Genomic DNA, 25,066 nt, shown 5'->3' with positions numbered 1-25,066 from the left:
TTCCTGTTACAGCTGGCTCAGGGACTGGAGTAGATGCAGACTTATATGTCAATAATCAACTGTAGTTTGAAGAGTAAGGAAGAGAATGTCAAGGGCTGACTCAGTCACTGAGTCTTGGAAATTTCTGTTGGGTTTCGCCACGCTTGCCATCATCAGATTAGAACTGGTGGTACCCACAGGTGCACAGTCCCTGAGCCAGGCTTTTAGACACAAAAGAATGTGTATGTGTATGTGAAGGCCAGCACTTCAGCGATTGTGATCAGGAAATAAAATATACAAGGGCTCACTTGTCTGTTGGGGATTGGTCCTAAATTAGTTGCAACTACACAGTTTTTAAAAAACAATTGGAACTCGGTGGTAGACTGCTTCTACTAAAACAGTGGAAGGGAATTCCTTCATACATAGAAAACTCAGCATGTTAGGTGGGGGAATCATGATATTAGACACATGCCACAGTTTCTTTTGTAAAGTTGAAACAAACACATTTCTATCCATGGTTAGGAAGAGAAGGAAGAAGTAATGTGGGGAAAAGAAAAAAGTAGTGAGGAAGAGTATTTGATGAAGAACTTCCATCTCCACTGCATTTCCCTTCCTCTGTTCCCCCACCCCCTGCAGGCAGGAGAATATTCTATTTTTTTAAAAAAAAGGGGCGGGGAGGACCACTGTTTGCAACATTTCATGTCTCATAAGCAGGATTGCTAATGCCTTCCCAGGGACCATTAGAGCACACTGCTGCATTCCATTAATTGCTCAGCAGATGTTCAGCAGCCTTCTTTTAAAAACGTTTGAGCCAGAATATGTTGCTGGCGAGAGAAGCAATGCATAATTTGGTTTGTCTCCAAGGGAAAAGAACTGTCTCCTTTCAGGAATTTACTAGCCTTATTTTGTCTTTCAAATTCAGCTCCCTGTTAGCTTTTATGGGAACACAAGGTAAGCGCTGCCAGATACCTGGGTGTCATTAGGGACCGGAGGAGAGAACAAAGACCCTCCCGGTCTGTGGGGGAATTCATTAACTTTGCCATCTAAGCCGAGCTCAACTTTGAACACAGCTCTTGTTTTGTTCTCAGCCATCCCTGGGCTTCTCGCTTCCTGTGCAATTTCTCTCGAGACTCGAACCACTCCTGACAGATAAGTTGCCGAAATTCTCTTTGCAGAAAGGAGACATGTGCAATTGTGTGAGAGGAGGGAGAGAATGAGAAACTCTTGCCAAGAAGGTTGAGGAAGGGTCGTGGCCAGTGGGCCTCTGTTTGGCTCTTAGAACCTGATGGTGGCTGGCATTGATGTTAGCACACAAAGGCTAAGAAGATGTTGCCAGACAACCCGGAGAGTTGGAAAAAAGAGTAGGAATCAATCAAGCTGGGTATTGGACTGGACACACTGGTGTTCTGACCGAAGTATCCCTTTGCTCATTCTATTCCTGACTGGAATGTTTCTCATCTCTTCTCCACCTGTCTGCATCTCCTGAGTATTTGTATTTTAAGGCTCAACTCATTGCCAGCCTGCACACGATGTCTTTCTAGAGACCTTTATCTGGATGTCATTTATCCCTTGTCTGAACTCACATGGTTTTTTAAAAATTGATATCATCACATCATCATCATCACCACCACCACCACCACTCTTATTTAACTTATCAAGGATACAGTTTAGCATATCTCAGTATTGTCTCCACCATGGTACCCAGCAGAGAACTTGCAACATATCAGGTGCTCAGTAAATATTGCTTTCATAAATAATTAGAGATATAATCAATTTATAAGGTGTAGAGATCCATTCAAAATTCCATTTTCCCAGTTAACTAACCCAGTTATTTAATTGTGAACTGGTCCCTTGGCATCCTACTTCCTACCAAATAACTGGTGAGTGGAGCCTTGCATTCATTTACCCAATAAGCATCCGTGGAAAACCCATCTCTGTGTGTCTTTCTCACGTCAGGTATTCCTTCCACAGACATTATAATCATTTATCTGCACCTTGTGGGGAATGTGTAGGTTGAAGGAAAATGAGAGTTCTGTGGTCTGGAGCAAGAGGTCCCAGAGACAACGGGAGTGGGGCTGGCATGAAGGCTGGTCCTGAAGAGACTGAAGCAGGTGGAACTTATGGGCCCTTATTTTACTGCTCTGGTCCCTGGCGGGAGTGTTTCCAGTATCAGAGAGCAGCCTCACTTTGTGATGGGGCTCCAGGTCACAGACCTTAGGTTGCACCATCCTCACTTGATCAAACAAACAGAACCTTCTTCACATCCTTTGTGGCATCCCCCTGGCCTTTTACTATTTTTTTTTTTTTTTGGAGAGCTATAATGTCATCTTAGGGAGAGGTTTTTTTTTTTTCTTTTCCCCCCAACAAGACTCACAGGTAGGCTGTGAATATGATGCAGAACATTTCATCTCTGCAGGTACTTACGGAAGAAGAAACCTGAGCTGTTAAGAAAATATCCCTAAAATGCCAATGGTTTTCTTAAATTGCCCCTGATAACCTGGAATTTACTCAAGGATAAGACCCCTGTTAGGTTTATTACCTTAGTTCTCGCACGACTCTGTGCTTCACTTTGTCACTGTTCCTTAAAGTCTATGATTCATCCAGCACGATGAGATGAATCAGCCCCCCCCCCACTCTACGTTGACTAGACCCGAGGACCGAATACTAACTGCATGACCCTTTACTAATTCTAAGTGAAGAGGATGAAAAACGTTCCATGTAGAAGGTTCAACAAAGATGAGCCTTACTGTTGAGTGGGAACTCTCCAAAAGAAGGAAAAGGAAACACACCAGGTCAAAGCACTGTGTTGAGCAGAGACATGGCGAGGTGACCTTGTATGGTTTATGTGTCAAATGAGGCATAGCCTGACATGGTTTTGAACACTTAGATACTTACCCTTAAATGTGCCCCTTCCTACCGAAAATTCCAGATATTCTGTAGGAATCCAAATGTTTCTACTGAAGGTAAAATTATGAGCAGAGGAAAGAGAGGGGGATAAAATTCAGGGAAAATAAATATGCCCTATATTATAAACTTTGTTGTTCAATATCCATGCATGCTAGTGAGAAAGCTTTTATTAATGAAGGTTTGGGATTAATAAAATATGATAAAGATGGACAAAGAAAGAAGGGGCAAACGATTTTTTTTTAAATAATAGGTTTGGGCCACAGTCAATAATCCTTTCTCTTTTTAATAAATTACTTACACATTTTACAAGGAGTTTTCAACCCAAGTGGCAAGAGATGGTAATTTATTTGATAGAGATGGAGACCTAGGAATAGGAGCTTTTTTGGGGAGGGGGAAGAGGGGTTGCCAAAGAAGGTAAGTTTCATGGTTCACGTTGAGTTTGATGTTATAAAACACAGAAGTGAAAAATCTTATCAGGAATTTGGAAATAAGGAGCTTGAAACTCATGTGAGAAGACCTGGACGAGACTACACAGAAAACTCTAACTTTCCACCTTTCCCTAGATTGCCACGTGAGGGGAACTTGCCGACAGGTGACAAATTAAAGCCCTAATCACTGGCCACATCTTTCAGGCTACATCAATTCTGTATCTTTGTTGCTACGGGGACCCATGATCATGAGTAATTCAGTTGTTATACTTGGCAGTGAGGCTGGGGGTAGGAGGGAAGAAGCTTAAAACCTTGTTGATTCTTCTGCGGTAAAATAGATGAGATTCTTCACGAGAGCAGAAGCCAGAGAATGGGCTAGCGTTTTATTTGAGAACACAAAACCTGTCTAGAGTGATTCATACTGAATTGCAAACAATAGCACTTTTGGGATCATTTGCATTTCACAGGATTTATTTATTGGGCAAATAATCTGAAACTTGGGGAGTGGGACTTCGACACAGAGGGATTAGAAGAGGTGGAGCCCACTGGTTTCCTCAGAACACGTGGGATAAAGGAAACCCTGTTCATGTCTGGGAAAACTCTTTGTAACCCTGCTATAAAGACGCCGTTCTTGAGCCTGACTCTACATCTCGACATCGCTGTTGCTAGGAAGCATTACAAAAGCAGAGATTTTTCAGGTCCGCTGCACACATCCTGAATCAGAAGCCCAGGGAGGGATATCTGGAAATCTGCATTTTTAACAAATTCCCCAAATGATGCTGATGCAGCCCGCCTTTCACTAGTCTCAGCAACCACCTTTACATAGCATCCCAGGGACAGAAATTCATCTGCATAACAAGGAAAGGGGTGCATCTATCTCCAGCAATAAATCTGATTTACAACTCCGGGCATCCCTGAGAACAGAGGCATGCTTTCCCAAGGGGAGCTAGGGACTGTGATATTAAGTGTAGGAGGACATTTGTCATAAACATTCAAATCTAATTTCTGGGCATATCCAGAGCCAACCTAATCAGCAGCCCGGGTAGACAACAGTGGGAGTGAGGGGGAAAAGAATGAAGCAAGTCTCTGAATCTGTGATGTACCACATCCATAATGTAGATGAATGACAAAGGCCAGCCAAGCACCGTGCCCATGAAGCCGCTGAAAAATGAGTCAAGTGTGCGCTAGAATCTTGGTGGCAGATGTGCTTGGAGAGCCATGAGTTTTATGCAAGTTAAACAAATGGTATTATCTAGATGCCACTAATGTGCTAGTATGAGCAGAAAATGATTCATGTGCATCTCCCTGTATTTCTGCATGACTCACAGAATGAGCGTGCTCATCAACCCTTAACTTTCCATGGGGTCACCACTGCTCTTCTGGAGTTGCAGAGAGATAGAATTTTAAAAGTGAAAGGTTAATATTTCTCAAAGGAAGAGCCTCAAATCCCAGGTTGAATTACAGAGAAATTTAATATACAGTAATGCCCCCCTCCACCGTCTGTCAAGCGGTTGTCTTGTATAAGCGGTTATGTTCCAGGAAAATTGTCCTTTGTCAAGGGTATGTGTGGGTTTTCAATAAAACTGTTATCTTGTGTTATCTTGGCCTCCATCGTTGCTGTTGACTGGTTTAATTTCTTTTTCAGGTGTAATAAAAAGATGTTATCACAGAGATATTAGAAAATTAATATTTCCAGGCTTCAGTTGCTCTCACTGGCTATGTTATGAGTAAATGTGGGAAGGGAGAAGGAAGTCAGAATTTCAGCCTCAATCAGGATATGTTGTGAGTCCTGCATGAGAGTTACACACGGAGAAAGACCCTTTCCACATGAAAGCAGAATTAACATTAGTCAAGAAGCTTTAGAAAATGCAATATAATCTAAGCCGCATTGCTATAGATGCAGATGCTGGATCATGGACTTGTGGAGCTCTGAACTGTAAAGTAAAATAAATTGTTGCAATAACATTTTCCATTTAAGGAGGCAATTAGTACCAGTGAAATTCTTCCACAGCCAATAAATTGATCTGTCTGTTTAGTCTCTGGTTTTCTTATTATCTACGGAGTTATCATTTATAAGTCTTTTGTGAGTAAAGCAATGCTAATCGTATTTTCCCTCAAAGTAAATATTGTTTTTCCTCTATAAATAATTAGGCTGTTTCACACACACATGGGCCCAGTGGCTTTTGCCTTTTGTTGAATTGTTATGTTGTTATGATAAGTAATAACAAGTGCCTAGATATCTAAATACATCCCTACACCCAATGTGATTAAATGAATGCAATACTTTCATCAATTTACCAGGGACCGGCAATGAGGTTGCTCTTCAGCTTCTAACAGAGTCTGTCTTCACAATTTTCTGAATCCCTGAGCCCATAACAGGGCCTGAAATGACCACAGAGTAACTGGCCTGAGTTAGCTAGGCCCAAGGGTGCACTTAGAAACTCCTGGGCAGAGAATGGTCAGCAGGGAGGGAGTGATCAGATGAACAATTGATGAGCAGGGCACAAACAGGCTTGAGGCTAGAAATAAGTGGGAGGCAGGGGAAACTGGTCCCCAAGGGGAAGGCAAGGCGGATAGTCAAGAACAACTAGCAGTGAAAAAAGCAGGAATAAGAACACATAAAATACAGAGAAGATACAGAACCTAGGGAAAACTACCTTTTAGACACTAGGTGTAAGCTCCTTATCCCTAGAGTGTCCAGGACTGTTGGGTTCTCATCTGTCGTGTCTGCATATGCTTTAAGAGCACTCCCTTTCCTTCTTAAAGTGTCCTGGTTTAGGAGTGAACATTTATGGTCATTCTGATCTAGAAGTGAACATTTATGGTCATCGCCTACCCTACCAGTGGGAACAGAAGAATTGGATAATGTAGAGCCCAAAGGTGAAAATTTACTTGGATGTTTAACTAGTTGAAAGAGGCTTGAGGAGAGAAGGTATGAGTAAGCTATTGCTGTGTAACAAACCACTGAGACATTCTTTGGCTTAACCATAAGCATTTATTATTGCTTATGAGACTGTGGATCAGCTCGGTGGGTCTTCTGGCGTTGCTTACGTTCGTTGCATGTCTACAATCAGCTACGGATTGCTGGACAGGGAGCTCTACTGGTTTTTGCAGGGCTGTCCCCCAGGTTGGGGTCAGTTGGCTGGAGGCAGCTGTAGAATGGCCTCAGTTGGGATGATTAAGCTCTCCTCCACGTGTTCTCTCATCCTGCAACAGGCTTCCCTTCCCTGACCTTGCTCCCACATGACAATGATAGGATTGAGAGAGAGAGAGAGAGAGGGAGAGAGAAAACGTAAGTGCTCAAGGCCTAGAAACTTAGAAGTGGCACCCAGTCATTTCCAGTTTATTCCATTGCCAAATCATGTTTCAGTGTTAGCTCAGATTCAAGGGGTGAGGAAACAGATTTCACCTCTCAGTGGGAGAAGCTTCAAACTCAAATTGCAAAAGGCTTGGACACAGAGAGGGGCCTGGCAATTAATTCATAGCCAGGTTAAACCACTCAGCAATAAAGCGGTGTGTTTTTCCATTTTGTTTGGTTTTATTGACCTAGAGAATAAGAAGTTCATGCATACTCTAAAGATAAGGACTGGAAGTTTCATGAGTGACAGTAGCTGGGGCCTACCATGCAGTACTGTCAAACTGGTATGCATAATTAGAACCGGGGTAGCTGGTTACATATTCTGGGACCTCCTCTCAGAAACTGCTATGTTTATTTTTTCTCAAGTGAAGCCTTGGCAAATACATCCTCACAGGTTCTCCAGGTGTACTACACTTTGAGAAGTACTTTACATAGTAGGATTCTTCCCGGACTTTCAATCCTGGAAAACCAAAAGGCATCTTTTTTTTCCTGTCTGTCAATCGTGGTGAGAAGCTTGGTCTTTGTGGTACCCGTGGGTGTCATAGTTGGCCAAGTGACCTCAACTGCTGGTGGCTGGATGTTCCTAGAGACTCATCCTAAGTTTCAAATTAGCAGCACGGCTTCATGAGTCCTTAGAGCTTGCCTGGGAATTCCCATGCTGCCTGGCCTGCAAGCTCATGGCGTCATCTCAGCAGGGCCTCCCGAGACTCTCCTGACTGGGTTTGGATTTAGACGAGGGAGACACCTGTTGGGCAGATGAGGGCACTCAGTGCACAGAAGCCTTTCTGCACTCTAGATAAGGTTTCTCTCTGTTATGCTCCTAGCACCTTAATCTCTGACAAAGCAATTTCAGACCACATGGATTTGATGATAGTCTAGGCATGTAACAAAAATCCTGGCTTGGGTCTCTTTGTTGGAAAGGAAAAGAGAAAATTAAGATATGGCGGACTTGCTTTGTTAACTTTTTGATAGCACAAACTTCTGGGTTAGAAATATAGTTGGAGTTCAAAGTTTCAGGGTCATAGTGCAGATAGACATTCTGCAAGAGAGTCCCTTTGACAGGAGTGACTGCAGACAGCAACAAAGGTTTCCTGCACTGCTTTACCACATGATTCCACTGTAGTGCTGACTTTAAACTTGGAAATACACCAAGTAAAGAGCCTTGGCTGCAGCGAAGGGGAAAGTAGTGGTGCTCATGGTGAGGCATTTCCTCCTGTGTGTTGTGTGGGACAAGGTCTGCAAGGGGTCTGTGGTCTAAGGACTTTGTGAAGCTCTATGGTAAATGCAAATGAGGTTCATTCCTGCAAGATTGCTGTGAGCTTTTAATATAATATACTGATGAGCTTCAGGAATCTCCAAGGTGGTAAATGCCCAGCAAATACTTCTGAAAATTACTTGACCATGGAACGCTCATCATTTTTCAGGGCTGGTTTTCTATAGAACGTACTTTCAGGGATATGATAGTAATTATATGACAATATTAAAAATATTCGGTATGTACCAGTTACTATGCCATGGCTTTAAAAATCCCATCTTATTTTTTTTTACAATTTTAGAAAATAAACAGAAGTTTATCTCCATTATGCCGATGAGGAAACTGAGGTTCAGTTTAAGCCATTTAAACTGACGGGGCAGTCAGAATATAATTCCAAAAAAGGGACCATATCCATTATTTCACCCTAAACGTGAAGTTGAGTCTCTCGCGGGATTTCAGAACTGTGGTTGCCAGCACCCAGAATGAGAGGCGTTCAGTGACTTGCAGTACTGTCCAGTCCGAGCTCTGCTCTGTGCATGAATAATGGCAAATATTTGCTCAGCACTTCCCCCCCTACTTCCACCTTGTTTACGCTGCAATTGGAGAGGGATTAAGTTATGCTAATTCCATACAACAAGCTAGAGCCCATTTATCACAAGTTTCCACTCCTCAGCAAAACACACAAATGTACCTAAGTGTTGGGCAAACGAAGACGTGCAGCTGCTGTTGTGTGGAGCAATAATAGCCTGTTTATATTCAGGGCCAGATCAGCAAGCAGAAGCTACCACAGAACACAGAGCACAACGGTTTTCAGTCTCTCCCTGCCACCGCCTGCTGCTTCCTGCCGGCCTGCTGCCTGCCTCTGAGAAGTGCAGGAGGGACGCAGACATGGGGAGGGGCACAGAGAGCGCAGGTTTTAGGACTTGGGGCACAGGAGCCCATTTTCCCAAAGCGACATGCTAATAACTAAACTGTGTTAATGCAGCTTGTTTGGGAAGGAGGATTTGGGAATGATTTTTTAATCGGGAGATTTAACCTAGTGATGAGGAGAGAGAGGAGAGGAGGAAGGGAAGAGAGTCCCTTTGTGTGTGAGCACACAGATGTGTTTGCAGGCATTTGCTTTGTCTTAGCGAGAGCCTGGCCAAAGCAATTTCCTCTCTTCAGTTTTCCATTTATTTCAAATGCCAACCCTTTCAAGCAGACTTAAAGTTCTTTCTGATTGCTCCATAACACCAATGTCCTGCTTATTCTGAAAGCATTCAGCTGAGAATTAGAAGTTTAGTAAATAAAGCTAACCTGCCCCTAACCGTCCTAACCATCTTTGGTTCCTCTCTGGGGCTGTTTGTTCCCAGTCAAATCAAGGGTTTGCAGTAGATTATTTTTCAAATAGCTTCCCATTGTCATTTCCTTAAGTATTAAGATGGTATTGGGATAATGTGGAGAAAGTGAGCAACCTTATCTTTTATGAATTCTCAAGATAGCTGAGATTTGCTTCAAAATTAATCCAGTGATTGGGGTTATGGGGACTGGATGGGGTTAGAAATAAAATAATACAGCCATTTGTGGCTTGATGGTTATGGAAGCTGGGTGGTGGGTACATGAGGCTTCATGTCTCTATTTATACATACCATGCATATATGTGCTACATACAGATACATGCAATGTATACATGTCATCCAAGTTTAAAAGTATGTGAGCTGTGATTTTAAAACTTAATAACATTTTAACTTGTGTCACGTGTTAAATTGCTTCTTGTGCTATGGTTTTATCTTAATTCCCATACTTAGAAATATTGTTTAAAATTTCTGATAGTCCTCACTGAAATGAGCCCAGGGCTGATGAGGTCTGTCTGGAAGGTATCCAGCCATGTACTATGAAAAAAATAGAGACATTTATTGAAGAAGATACAAGAGACATTGCACACAGGACAAGGCTGCCTCCTCAGTCCCCTTCAAAGTGGGCACCTGGGGCCCTCGCACAGTTCTGCCAGTCACCATCGGCTGCCCTGTCGTATTTTCCTGAATCTCATTGACAGTATGAAATCTCTTCCCTTTCAAAGGTGATTTTAGCTTTAGGAAAAGCCAGAAGTCACAGGACACAAAATCTGGGCTGTAGGGGAACTGAGTCACCTCAGGGATTTGATGTTTTGCCAAAAAACTCTGCATGAGACGTGATGAGCGAGTATGTTGTTGTGATGAAGCTGCCAATCACCAGTTGCCCATAGCTGCAGCCATTTTCATCATATTCCATCACTCAACTGATGAAGAACATTGAGGTAGTACTCCTTATTAATTATTTGACCAGTACACCTGGTTTGTAGGTGTACTCATGATGGACAACACCTTCCCAATCAAAAACCACAGTTAACATGGTCTTGATCTTGCTACAATTTTGCCGTACCTTCTTTTGTCATGGAGACCCAGGGACTTCTGTTGGGTGACTGGGCCTTTGTGTCCAGATATTAGCCATAGACACATGATTCATCTCCAGTTATAACCTTCTTGAAGAAAACTGATTCATTGGTAGCCATTTGAATCAAGTCATTAGCAACTGAAAGCACGGTGTTCCTTCTGCTTTGGTAGCAGAAGTCATGGAATGAATTTTGCCGCAACACATTCCATGCCAAGACCTTGTATCCAAATCTTGGACACAGTAGTGTTTGGAATCCCCAGATCAGTTTCTAGTTCCCGGACTGTCAGTCGTCGATCTTTGTTGATTGCAGCCTGTACACGTTCAACATTCTCAGGTGTTCCACTTGGTGCAGGCCTTCCAGAACATGGGTCACTTTCAACAGATTCTCGACCATCTTTGAAGCATTTCTGCCACACTTTTACTTGTGCTGCACTTATTGCATCATCCCTGAAAGCCTTCTGAATCATCTGAATAGTTTCCATTGAGGAATACCCAAGCTTGATGCAAAATTTGTTGCAGATCCGTTGCTCTACTCAGTCATTTTGAATATGGCAGCCACACAGTACACATGCTTATTCAACAGTGTCTATCACCCCCACCAACTAGTACAGCGAAGTCATCATTGTTCACACATGCACATTCCAGTCCACTCTCCTTGGCTGCCAGGTTACATCAATGTCACACAAACCATTTTCGTTATATTAACGATGACTAGACTTTTTCTAGTCAGACCTTGTATACAAAGTGTGTGTGTGTGAGAGAGTGTGATACTTGGTTTCAAGTCTTACTTCTTCCATTTACTAGTTCTGAGTCCTGTGGAACAACCTTAACCTATGAGAATCTCATTGTTCTTACCTGTGCAGTGGAAACCATGGACCCTGCCTTCCACTTGTGAGAGTCAGTGGCGATAGTGTCTGTGACAGATGGAGGTGTCCTCTTCCCTGATGACATCCTACCAGTTTTGGTGTGAACGCGGAAGTATCTCTGGACTCCTGAGCTGATGGCACTGTGCTTGCTTCATAAAATTAAAGAAACCTCTAGTTTCTGATTGTGAGCTAAAAGCACGTGTGCCTTGGGTGTTCTACCACATCTTCTCACACACAGACCTGCACACTCAAACTTCACAGCTGAAATGCTCCTTGACGTACAGAGGAGGGAGAATCTTAGTGCTTCCTAAAAGCTGGTTCTTCTAAAACAACTAAGCCTGTTGTTTGTCAGAGAGAGGTTTTGACTTTGTTTTTCACCAAAATGATTTGGCATATGGAATACACGTCTCAGTACAGTGGTTATTGAGTGGCTGGGATGTTACCCTACAATAACCAGACAGACCAGAAGCAGCCTTGAGTCTTATCCGAGACCATCAGTATTACAGTCTCTGTTCTTGAACTTTTGTTCCTGGATGACCAGAACATTGCACTTTTGGCTCCTAACAGAGAAAAGCCACAGAAAATGGTGCTTAAAGGTCACCCGTATTTCTGAGTATCAGGCTTTGCTCCAATTGATGGAAGTTAAAAGGTCAGCATTCAGGCTTCTAAGGGGTACATGTTGCTTGCCTTTTATGCTTGAGTTATGCTGTTTTTGCAAAATGTCAGTTTTCAAGAGGGTGAAAATTAATTGCAAACAAAGTTTCAAAGCACAACAGCTTTGACCCTGAGATGGAGGAGGTTTGGAGGTGGAGAGAGATGTCCCCAAGAGCTGCAAGGTAAGGGCAAACTCAGGTAGGGAGAATCTCTTATGGATGCAAAGACATCAGTTTAGTCCTAGAGGTGAACTCAACTCATCTGAGTGGCTGGTGCTTCATGGCATGAGCTGTTGGGGCTTTGGAAAGTTGTAGCAACAACCCCCAATTGCACACCCCTCCTCCAGCCCTCGTGAAATATTCACTAGGCCATCAGTTTTCTGTGTATAAAAAACATTAGCATGCTATTACTACTTTTCAGTTCTTTCTTTCATATGACAACAGCTGGGACAGGAATGAGAGGAAATGGATAATTCATAAACATATTCCTTTGGTGCTTTTTTTCTGATTATCTGCATTGCTTAGTAGGCAAAGCTTGCATTCAGAGTATAGGAAAATTTGGTAATTGTATTATTATAAATATTGATTAGAAAGACAGCAGCAGTAGCCATAAAAGCTAATATTTGTAGAAGCCTCAATATGTGCCTAGCGCTGTTTTCAGTGCTTTACATGCATTGACTCATTTGATCCTGACAGAAACCGATGAGATATGTGCTGTTAGTCTCATCTCAGCCCACGAGGCACATTAAGCTGAAGTACTTTGCCCAGGATTGCACACCTAGCCCGAGGTGCAGCCGGCCTTCAGGCCGGGTAGTCTGGCTGCACTGTCCTTCTTGGACAGGCCAGCTGGCGCATTCTGGGGGCCGAGGCAGGCTCAAGCACACCCATGTTGCAGCTGTGTGACATGCACTTTGTGTGTAAGCCCCACGTGGTTTTCTGGGACTTGCTCTTTAGGTGAACAGTGTAAGCCTCTCATGGAGTCCCCACCCACCTACCCACATCATGACCATGTGTTGCTTTCTCCCACAGCCCCACTGGTGGACCTCACTCCGACCCACAGTGGATCCGCCATGCTGATGCTGCTCTCCGTGGTGTTTGTGGGGCTGGCCGTGTTCGTCATCTACAAGTTTAAGAGGTATGTGTCCCTCTGTCCTTGTTTCCCCGCCCTCTCTCTTCTCCGTGACAGGTTCAGAACATGTGATGTTTGTGTCCTGCGCATAGCAGTGATGGTTTCTGTTGATGTTTTAGGAAGATCCCGGGGATTAATGTTTATGCCCAGATGCAAAATGAGAAAGAACGAGAGATGGTCAGTCGAGTCAGTCCCACTGAAAGCAGGCCCCATTTCTGTCAGACTGAACTAAGGAGGCCTGGCCAGCTGATAGATGAGAAGGTGGAATCCCAGCTCATAGGTAAATGATTCCCAGTAGCTGTCAGCTGTTCAGCCTGAGTAGTCAATGGCTGAGTCTGTCTCTAACCCCTTTCTGGCTTGACATAACCACTGTTTTCTACTCTAACATCCCTGAGAGAAACAGTTAAGATGCCTCTTTCCCTGCTGCTTCCCTTTGGAATGAGGAAAAATGCCTTCTTGCTCCTGTCTACTTTTTGCCTCTCTCTCTCTCTCTCATGAGCTCCTCCTTTTCCAAAAACCCGTGCTAAAATGTTGGGTGTTCTTGGGTGAGGAGCAAATCGTTTGCTCGGACAGTATTCAAGAAGGGCAGGCCTCAGAGGCTGGGTCTGGTGGTCTGGAGGGTTTAGGCAGGGTTTGGGAGGCAGGGTGTGTAACGAGCAGAACAAGACACAGTGGCCTCACTTGGAGACAGCTTCCAGGGGGGCACACAGTTCGGGGACACTTGAAGACGAGTGACATAATGAGGCTGGTAGAGGAGTGACAGCCTGATCACCTTGGGACTTTTTTTTTATTGTTAATGTAGCTCTAATCTAAAAATTGTCCCCCCAGAAAACACAGAACCTGAGAATTTGAAGGACAAGAGGCATAACGTTTGTAAGACGTCCCAGGAAGGGGGTTTCCTATGAAACCCCCTGGAGGGTTAGGTGATTACAGAATGCATTGACATACTCCTTCTTTTCACCTGGCCCCTACTGGGAGTGTTGAAATGGACCTCATCTCGATCAATAGAGCTTACCCTGCCTGTGAAATCAGTGTGCTAACCCAACAGCTAGGGATAGAGGGGCTCCAGTGAGACTGCTGAGTCCTCTTATTCATTACAGAGAAAATTTTCCAAGAAGTTAGACAAACACATGAAGCCACGATTGTGATCCATTTCTCTTCTTGTTCCCTCCTGTCTGTTGGCAACAGGAGTTGAAGCTGTAACTGTTCCCATCTAGACCCTGCATTGCTGACTACGATGGATAAATTACTGTATAAGCATTCATGCTTCCCTCTAATGTAATAATGCCAGACCACCTAAGAAGGCCCTTATAAGATTGTTACTTGGGGAAAAAAAAAATGAGTACCTAAATGAAAACATAACCTTCTCTTTAAATGGACAGGGGAGAGTTCCCTGGCTGTGTTCAGGGGAAATTTAAATGCAATGACTGGCTCATATCCGAGGTAATAATAACCCCCGCAGCCACATGTGGTGTCCAATTTTCACAGTGCGCTTTCTTTTATCTGGGGAGACAGGGCGATAAGTGTGTAATTGCTTTGGGTTTAAAAGAAAAAGCCTTTTCTGTCTTCAAGTCCAGAGAAGCATTCACCCTGTCGATTCACTGCTAAAGCTTCTAAGTGCATTTCTGTGGGTCATTTGGTTTTCAGTCCCATTGCCACCGGGTATGAAGCGCAGGCGCCGTTGACTTTATCAGAGTAGCCAGGCCTCCTCCGCCAGGAATGTCTTGCAGCACATTGCAAAGTCTCTGACACCTTTCCATTTCCAATGTCATTAAATGAGTAAGTGTTACACGTTTTCTCTTAGGAGAGTAGCTTTACCCTCCCCTCCCTCCCCTTCTACTCAACCTGGTGACTCAACTCTCCGATTGCAAAGAGCAAGACAAGCCACTCCGCCTTCAACGCCAAAGCGGGGATCTGCTGGGGCGCAATTTGCAATTTAAGGAAAACCCCCAAAGGCTACAGGCGACCAGCTGATCAGGAAAGAATTTCGCTCTTGTCAAGTGCATCATGCTTCATGACCACTAACTTTATGTTTTCTTTCTTTCCTCTGTTGTTCTGTTTCCTATTTTTGCCAGGAAGTATTTCCATAGTTGCTGAGAATCAAAGCACAAAAGAAATCCCTACCTATGTAAATGTTTGAATGGAGGACGCCAGTAAAAACAAAAATAAACAAACAAAATAAAATAAAAACAATCAAAATCCAAACAAACAAACAAACACGCACTGCATCGGGACTTTTTAATTCTTCAGACACAGACAACAAGGGTTTTTAGCTTTAAGCCTGTGCATGTGGACTGTACCTTGAGACCATGCTCCGAGGGGCGGTGTACAGGTGCTCTATTTTAATGGAAAAACACTCCCCTCCCCCTCCCTTCGCTCTTTTTCTGATCGGTCGTGTTTGTAGAAACTTCCTAACATATATAGGCCAAGGAAATCTGCATGTATTTTTGGAAATATTCTTGGCTCTAGATTTAACAGCGATTTTAGCTCTCCCGGCTGATGGGTGGGGTAGCCACCCCAGCCCCTTTCCCAAGACACAAAGACATGCACAGGAGTTTGAAACCCTGAGCTGTTTCTCTGTTCCATCTTCCTTATTGCCATTTCCGCTTCCAAGTTATCTGGTAGCTCTGTGGGCCCCAAGGCTGCTTTCTGCATTCGGTGTGGCCACAGGGGTAAAGACAGGAGTAGAAGCTCCATGCGCGCAGGCAGAGTAGGGAGGGAAGGAAAGCAGGCAGGCAGGCAAGGAAAGCGTGTCAGAAGCGAACCTGTGTTCTCTGTTCACCCGTCCCAGTCACAACTGCTTCCTTTGCAGCTTTCTCTACTCCTCGCCCGGTTTAGATGGAAAACAGAATCCCAGTTACCCATTGACTGGCCTTTCCATTTGTTTGCTCTCCATTTGTGGTCATGATCTGTTGATGTCCTTGTATCTCTTCCTTCCAGTCCCCAAGTTACCCCTCATCTGCACCTACCTTTTCTTCCCAAACATGTTGCTAGATTCTGGACATTAGCCCTGATGTTCCCTAAATAATGGCCTCTTCTCTGCCAGCCCTGCCTCCACCACCTGCAAGTTTCTGGTCTGTCAGTCTCGTACACTCCCAGGCATGCCAGCTTCCGCACTCACTGGTCCAGCTGCACCCTGCCCTGCAGGGTTCGGCTTCACGTGCCCTCTGACTCCTCCTGTAGTACCTGCCCCTTCCAATATCCTCATCCTCTCCCCGCTGGAAACATATCATGTGTGTGTGAAAGAGTCGGTTTGTACGCAAAGCAATTCAAACCTGGCCATGTACATTGGAAAAGAAAGCATTCAGATGAATGGTGGTATCCTCACACCATCACAAACATCTTATGCGGGCCGATTTTAGAAGATTCCTGTGAGAAATGTTTTGAACTTGTTACTGTATGGCAGGGCAATTTCCTTCTGTGATGGTTGCTGTACTCAGTATTTCCTCTCTCACAGTAGAGTGAGAATATTTGTAAAATAAAACTTTTAACTGGAAGAAGAAGCAGGTTAATGGATTTAATGTTCAAGAGTGTCAAAAAGTCTAAAAGTAGACGGAGGTCTTGTCTTACATTAGGATGAGATTTTGATGATGCAGAATCATCCCAGACACCTCACCTGCACGCTCTCTGATCTCTGGTGCCGTAATTTCCACAAAGACAAAATCAATAGCATAAAGGAGAGGAGTTAGCTCACTAACTAACGTGAATTGGCTCACAGCATGAAGAAATTCCAGTTTTCCCAGGGCAATTGGAAAAGAAGGCCCAGAGAAAGAAGGTAACAAATGTATGTCCAGCAGAGGGTATTGGAGTATTCTGAGTTGGGCAAACCCACTCTAAAATAGAGAAGAAAACTGTTTTGAAAAACAGTTTTGATCACTCGGAGAGCACGGCCTCTTTCTTGGTCATGTCCCCCAGCCAACAGCAGGGTGTACGAGGGCCCTGGCGATACAACAGGACCCTGGGTGTCCCAAAGACCCTGATCGTCCCTGCCCCTGTGTAGCCCAGGCAGAGGAAGACTAGCGAGGCTGACATGAGAAGTTAATCAAGCAGAAGATGTTATGGTTGAAGATTCCCAGAATGAGTTCTGGGAAATGGATTGATGCCTGAGTGGCCATCTATTTGTAGAACTCAATTGATCCCCGACCTGCCAGGCTTCCTATCCCATAGGAAACATCCTCATTGATCCTCTTCAGTTGGAGCCTCCCAAATTTAATCTGGAAGACAAAATGTCTGGGAACCAAAAGAGGCTCACTCGAAACAGCACAGGAAAGTCCTCAGAGTTGCAGTTCAAAGCATTTTAATTAGAAAATCATGAAAAAGGGAATAGCACTCAAATCTAGCACAGTGCCTTGCCTTGAGCAAAAATAAAGAAAACGATTTGTTGAAGGAATGAATGAATGGCTGTGTGAGAAGACAAAGGGAAGAAGGGGCTCATGAGGCTGAACTAACAATAGAGAGAACATAAGATGCCTGGCATTTTGGAAAGTGACCAGGTCTCGATTCAGCATCTCTGGGGTCCTCATGCGCCTCTTCTCCAAGGTCCCTCCCACCTGTAGGAGATTCACGAGGTAATGCACTGCCCAGCAGAGACCTCATTGTTCTTAGAATCTTGCTCCCTGTTTCTCAAAGTGTGGTGCCCGTACCAGCAGTATTAGCGTCACGTTGGACTTGTTAGAAAGGTTCATTTTGAGTCCCCACCCTATATCTACTCTAGGAATCAGAAACTCCAGGGGTGGAGCCCAACAATCTGCTTTTACAAGCCCCTCAGGTGATTGTGATGTATACTAAAGTTGGAGACCCACTGTGCTAGGCCATTTCAGCTTAGTCCCAAAGACAAGTTAGTAATAGCAGCCTACAAATGGGAGGGGCCCAAGTGCCTACCTACTCACTAACAGCAGGTACAAACATGAGGCAGAGTCTGGTGGCCTTGAGGCCACAAGAGTGGGTGGAAAGGATAGATGTTGAGAGTAAGATTCAGGGCAAGATAAACATCAGATACTGCAATGTTTTTGCAAAACCCACGAAGGCCAACTGTGCATGTTCTACCTAGAACTACCCAACCTACATTTTCTCCTTTGCCTTATTCCTAATTGGGTTCACTGTCCAAAATGCAGAGGTTTGCTTTGCTTTTTTCAGAAGTTCCAAACAGCAACTTTGAGAGCAATGAGGTGCTTGGCAGCTGTTCTGTGTTTTCCAGGATTCCAACTGAGCATTGAAATCCCTCATTTGCCAACTTATTTTTATAGGAAGCCAATTTAAAAAAAAAAGAGAGAAAGTTTTCTTATAGTATCGGAACTACTTCTAATTTTCAAATGACTTTTTTGATGTATTTTTTGTTAAATACTATGTAGTGTAATGTATAATTGCTCTTGTTTATTGCTTTTACAATCATATTTATTAAACAGATAATGTCTCTAAAGTCTTGGCTTCAAGGTTTTTTTTTCATCCCAGACCTTAGCATTCAGTCTTGACATAGAAGGAACGCATCTGTAGGAGTCTTTAGTTTTGAACTAAGGAGTCCAAAAACACCACAGGCTCAAAGGGTGATATTTTATGGTTTTTTTGTTTTGTTTTGTTTTGCCAACAAAGTAGAATATACTACCTGAATTCTACCTACATTTCAGTTGATTATATAATGTCTAATGCTTTATTCCATTTAAAAATCACTACACACTGTTTACTTTAAAATAGGTAATATGGTCATTATCAAAATTAGAAGTGACTATTATTATGGAACAAACCCATTCAAATTTATTTATAATCCTGGAGTTACTGAAGAACCAAACCTGCATGACATGAACTTGGGGAGTGGTCAAGTTCCCAATGATAGCATCAAATTGTCTTTAAACCTGAAGTGAAGGGAGTGGAGTTCTCCTCCTGGCCGGGCCAGCTGTGTGAACTTGAGAAAAGCACTTTCATGTACAGCATGTAATCTGAAGAGAGCTTTGGCATCCTGAGTGGGTGAGTTGTTTCAGAGAGTCCCACCGAGCCAATTCGAACTTGGTGGAAAACAAGCAGGTGGACTGGATCCCAATCAGTTCATCTCTCCTTGCACAACATTTTGCCCTTATAGTTGATTGAAATATGTGTGCAGACACAGACCCCTCCTTCGCCTTCCCAAAGACCTGTGAGGCTCCGCACACAGGAGAATGCCTGGTGTTTTCCCGTGGCCTTTACCTTTTCCTTTCCCACAAGCTAAATCTGCCTTCTGAACCTTCATTCTTTTCTATGCCAGAGCCTATGTGCTGTTCCCATTCGGGAGCAGGTGTCTCCTGTGTCACTGAGGGTCCAGGTGGTTGAGCAAGGTCTCACTAGAGATTTCTGACAGAGGGTTATAATACAGGGAATTTCTTGCCTGAGTTACTGAGGAGCCAAGATGCCAAATAGGGGAAGCGGAGGCGACCCCAAGTTTGGCATCCACAGGAAGCCTCTCCCTTCCCTGGGCTGGAAGGACACAAGGATGCTCAGAGTCCAGGACCCAGGATGACCAGATTGAAGCTGAAGTCACTGAGCACGTGTCTGGCAGTTGTGGCAGCCACAAAGGAGACACGGAGGACACGCAGCTGTAGCCAGCGATGCTGCCCCAGCTGAGGAGACGAAGAGGGAGCATGCCTTTCCCTTGTTCTGCTCCTCCCACCTCCAGCCTGTGCTTCCCACTGGGCACCCCCAGGCAGCAGCTGGGGCAGGGAGCCTGGGAAACAGAGTTTCCTGAAATAGCAAAGCCGGGCAGGGAGCAAGTGGGGAGTGGACTGGGGAGAACACGGGCAGGTGCCTGGCACAGCAGCTCTTTCCAGTTCAGCCCACATCAAAGCCAACAAATGTCCCCCAACCCAAAGGCAGTCACTAAACTGTAGATGCTCCTTTCTCCGTAACATTCTTTCATGGATTTCCCCTTAAGCAACACATATCGAAAACTTGGCATTGTGTTTCTGTGTGCCACATTACACCTTTAGTCACCAGGTCCTGTGCTCACTTAGGGGAAGATTTTTGTGTTATTTCTCATTTCCCTCCTTCTGCCTTTAGCGCTGGACATTGCCATTAGAGGGCACTAGATAAATGTTTGCTGAAACTCAGCCCTGGATTTCTCAGTTTCAGGTGTCGTGAGCAAGTCCATTTTATTCAGCAGAGAGCTCCGAGGTGTCATCCTGGCTCTGACCCCTTACCCAGCTGGCACTTCTAATCACATGGCCAGTTCCTGTTTGTCTAGAATCAACACACCCTTGCCCTGCCTCGCTGGCACCACCCACACTGCTGAAACCGGGAAACTATCTTTAGATATGAATTTAAGTAAAATAACTGCAGTTTAAAAATAGAAAAAAAAACTGGCTAGAAGGTAGTACAGAAAAAACAGAAGACTGAGTTTGGTTTCTGAATTATTATGTAACCCGTTTCCCTGTTTCTTAGGACTTAATCGTATTTTGAAAATGCATGTTAGACTAGTGCTTTCATAGTAAGGGAATCCTACAGTAGTCCCAGATGGACGCAGACAAGGAGAAAGCTGTTACAGTTTTTATTTTAAACATGCGAAAAGGGAGCTGTGGCTTACACAGTGCAAATATTTATTAATCAGTATGCAGACTTCTTTAGGTGAACAAGGCAGATATGATATCTGCCTTCATAAGCATATATTCTGGGAAGAACAGTGAATGAATAATAAAAGTTAATGTGACATATACGATGTTATCATACACATGAGGGAATTATAAGATGTCAATCGGTAAAAATACAATAAAATGTAGGAGGGAGCGGAGTGACCTGGGACCGGATGGGAGAGGAGGTGTGGGTGCGTGGCTTCTCTGAGATCTGAAAGCTCAAAGGAAACCAGCCATTTGAAGACACGTACATTGTGAACTTTCCACACCAAGGGTTCTGCATGATTAAATGAATATTCCTACCTTAAAGCATTTGCACATATTCTTTATGACATAGGAAATGTACCACACATCATCACATTTTTTCTCTCCTTTGATAGCTCATTGACCCCCTATTTATATCGAACCCTTCATACTCTTCTGTCCCATGGCCCCAATACCCTTGTAATATGTTGCATATGAAAAAGAAGGAGTAACATTCGTAGCACATTTGGAAATGCATCTAGGAATTGGGAATGATATACTAGGCAGAACAAATAATTTTCTGATTTGTTTATCTGCTATTTTAAGAATGAAATCAATAGTTACCCACCCTTCTAGATTTCCTAGGAGCATTCTCAGATTATTTCTATAGGATAAAAAAAGATCTCATCTCATGTGATAATTATTTTCCTTATTCTTGCTGAGCTAGCATCTCATCCCCAAATACGTGCCTGTGTTTAAAAGAAATAAGCACGTTTTGCCAAGCACATCCACGCATCCTTATGGATGCCCAGAAATCTTATTTCATGAATCTCCAGAAATACCAGTTCAACCCTAACCAGGAGAAAATTTCTGTAGAGCAAGAAGGAAGAATTGAACCTTTTTTGGTCAGGCATGTCACTAAGGACAACTGGTCTCCCATGTTGTGAGCCGTCTGAAATGCAACACACTGAAGAATTCAGAAAGCAGTATTGCGTGTTTGTCTTATTTAATCCAGCACATGAGATGATTTGTTTTACAACTGATCCAGTGGTGTCTTTAAGCTGCTACAGCTCCAGGCCGGTCTAGTATTTGAGCCTTGACCTTTTGGGTCAGCAAAGCCTTTGAATCGGCCTTCCCATTGAATCAGTCCAGATCATCAATTCGCCAGAAAGCTACTAACCATACAGATGAGTGGGAAACACCACTCATCTTTTAGGAAGAAACACAGCCCACAAGAAAAAGTAAATGTTTTGGTGTCATGCAGACCTGATACCCTGATAACCCGCGATCATGAGAGAGTCATTTCACTTTACCGAGGCCTGCTTTCACCAAATCTAAAAGAAGAAAGACATTCTTACTTCGGTAACTTGAGTGGATTAGGTGAAATAATGGGTATAAGGCACATCAGATAATGACATGTGATGTTCAAAAGTGATAGCTGCTTTATTATTTTTATCATTAATATATTTGGCATCCACATTTCCTCATTGTATATGTGTGTTTCATTCACATTTTGATGTAACTCCGAACTCTTGGTTTTGGACACAAAATCCTGATAGCCTTTCGCCCTTTGGATTTAGTGTTTCTCTATATACTTACCCCCGTGCTTGGATCTGGACTTCACACTAGGATTTCGGTTTGCTTACAGCTCTGGCTGCCCGGTGTTCCCTCTGTGCCCTCGCCTTGGCCAATGAGAACATCCTGCCCCCAGATATTCCATGAACACTGGCTCAGCCTGTCCAAGGTCACCTAGCCCAACCCCAAAGTCCTCATGAATACACACGCTCCCGTCTCTATTCTGCCACCCTCCCTCCACTCCTACAGGTAAGCCACACTTTGGTGATGGTTCAAAACAAGAAAAGTGTATGTTCACACAGTTCCCTGCTCCAAGTGTGGTTGTGGGAAAGAGTTTACACAAAGAAAAGAGCTATCTTTCTTTTGAAAGCACAGACCAAATCCCAAATCCCAAGTCCTTACTACTGAATTACACAAATAAAGACATTCCTTTTGACCTTACTGGAGGAGGTACACAGGGAGATAGGCCATCTGAGCCCTCCCAGCAGAAAGAACTGACATTTGCTACTCACTTCGGTAAACAATGGATATGGAGGGAGTGTTTTCCAAGTACCAGCACTGAGTGATCTGAGACCCAGCCGCTCATGCAGCCAGAGAGCTGCATATAAACCATAGACACAGCCCCAGGCCAGGCCATTAAAGATTGGATTCCTCAGTGCAATTCTCATGTCTCTGCATGTGGTTTCCTTTCTGAGGCCTAATTGCAGAGCAAGACCTTCCTTCCCCACTTTGGCCCATGGAGTGTGTATGAGCACATTTGACCAAGAGTCGGTTTTGTTTTATAACTGATGAGGATTCACAGTATTATTGCAAATAAGAACACCACGGTTACTTTGGGATGTCCCGCTCAGCCATGATGCATCATGAGACTTTAAATGGGAAGTAAGAAGAAATCAAGATCGGAAGGACTAGAGAGGGAGGACTAACCCAGGTGAGTGGCTGCTTCTTGAATTTAATATGGTGTCCAATAAGATGTAAAACCTTTATTTGTATGAGGCGCACTGCCCAATGTGGATTATGTTACCCGAAGGTTCTAAGCACTGATTGTACCAGAGGTCAGGCTGGTGGCCGTAACCCGGGTGGTACCTGAGTATCCTTAATCATTGTATCAATCTTATGAATAAGACTCTCTATGGAGGCGCCAGGGCTTGGGAGGTGAGTGAGGTCCAACCCTGCAGGACAGGAGATGGCAGATACAAATCAGGGCATCAGCTTCCATTTCGGTGCCCTGTGAAGGGTGTGCAGTCTAAGCAAAAATACTGAGATGAAGGCCAATACTGAGGTCTGAGCCATGGGTTGGAGACAAGAGAGTAGCTGAGACTCAGTCAAATCACAAGCATCCAGAGCTACTCCCAGGCACACCAGAAACTACAGCTGAAAGTGTCCCAACCTCTCCCGGACAGAAGACATGAGCCGGTGGCTCCCAATAGACTCCTCTATCCTGGTAGGGTTGGTTCTGGGACAGGTAGATTCCACTCTGACCAAACCCTCTGGAAATTGGTCATTTCCAAGCTGCTTTGCCTATTTTTCAGAAAATGGCATGATAAAAAATGAAATAAATAAGAGCAACAGCCCATTTGTTACTGGACCCAAATAGATGCCATCTGTACTTTCTTCCCTCCCAAGTTCTCCACTCTATTCCTCTTTCGTTGTTATCAACACTGACCTGTGTCCTAACTCTGTAGTGTAAGGGGACGACACTAAAGAGCCCACCAACTTACCTTGAACTCCCTTTTAGGGAAAACTTTTTACTGAACAAGCAGATTTGTGGAATCTGTGTATATGCAGATGTGCTCTTTTTGGGTGTAATGTGTGTTAGGCAGTTTCTGGAAACAAAAGGAAAGCAATGCCAGGATGTTTTATTAGAACATTTTACAGCGGCCCACTCTGCATCAGTGCAGAGGCCTTATGAATGGGTCTGCCATCCATCTACTTGTGGGAATTAGGAAGAAACAGCCTGAGTCCAAATCGTCAGAGCACAGGGACATTGGTATTAAGAACCAGCCTGTCAAAGCCCCGCTGCAATCCTAGACTCAAACATCTAAAGCTGGAAGGGAAATTAGAAATCGTTCTCTGAATATTTCTTACATACTGATTAGGTGTTGTGTATCATGCTGTGGACTTGGCCAATCACCTCATTTGACTGAGGTCAGCTGTTCTCTCATGGACACATAGCAAGTTAGTAGCAAAGACTCATGTATCCCCCCTTTCCTACACCACATTGTTAGTCTCTGTTCTTTCCTCTGTGATACCTTCTTCTATCCTCATCTGTGCATAACACAGCCAAAATCCTTGAAAAGAGAGAGAGGGAAAGGGGGGTGTGTGTTGGGGGGGCAGGGAGAGAGAGAGGGAAAGAAAAGAAAGAAAAGAGGAAAGGACCCAGGAGAAGTGAGAAAAGTGCCACAAAATCCAGGCTCAGAGGGTGTGGAGTGGCCCTCAATTCATGACCAATAAAGCATTTGTTTATTCATTTATTTATTCAGCAAACACAATTTGAATAACTACTGAATTACAAGACAGTATCGGGGGTGTGTAACTTTTAAAGAAGCACTCTAGCCCTCAACTAGTAATTAAGAAAAATTCTAACCTTTGCTTGCATTTGTCAAGGGACATAATTGGGATGTGATTCATAACTCTAGCAGCAATTTTCAAGAGCACTTTTACATGTACCAATTTTCTCCTTTTCACAATTGCTCTGCAGTCTGTCACAGCCAACCCTGAACTCTAACTTCTTCTTTACTTTCTACTCTGGCATGCACCCTCCTCCCAGGGTTCTTTCTTGCATAAATCAATGCAAACTGCTGCTTAAACCCACTCTCCGGCTAGGTCACTACCCATTCACTGGGTTCTGTTTTCCAAAAAGATCTCTTTTAGATGAATGGTTGAGAGGGAGGCAGGAAACCACAAATCCTCTTTGAGAATTATATGTATAATAAATCATGTGAGAA

The 25,066-nt window shown here is 43.8% G+C and overlaps 1 protein-coding gene across 5 annotated transcripts in view; it reads left to right on the top strand.

Annotated features, from left to right (window-relative positions):
• SORCS1 (sortilin related VPS10 domain containing receptor 1) overlaps positions 1-18,254 on the top strand; it is a 485,789-nt gene extending 467,535 nt beyond the window's left edge. Inside the window, exons 25-27 of one of the 5 annotated variants that reach the window (XM_028513155.2) lie at positions 12,888-12,993; positions 13,107-13,267; positions 15,063-18,254. In XM_028513155.2, the coding sequence (XP_028368956.1) occupies positions 12,888-12,993; positions 13,107-13,267; positions 15,063-15,127 (332 nt within the window). In that variant the 3' untranslated portion in view covers positions 15,128-18,254. The other 4 variants (XM_036027270.1, XM_036027269.1, XM_028513157.2 and 1 more) reach the window with 4 other exon arrangements.
• The last annotated feature ends 6,812 nt before the right edge of the window (positions 18,255-25,066 follow it).

Source organism: Phyllostomus discolor, chromosome 5 (assembly GCF_004126475.2).
Source record: "Phyllostomus discolor isolate MPI-MPIP mPhyDis1 chromosome 5, mPhyDis1.pri.v3, whole genome shotgun sequence".
NCBI lineage: Eukaryota > Metazoa > Chordata > Mammalia > Chiroptera > Phyllostomidae > Phyllostomus > Phyllostomus discolor.
The sequence above is the reverse complement of the archived record's forward strand: the minus strand, read 5'-3'. Positions and strand labels throughout refer to the sequence as shown.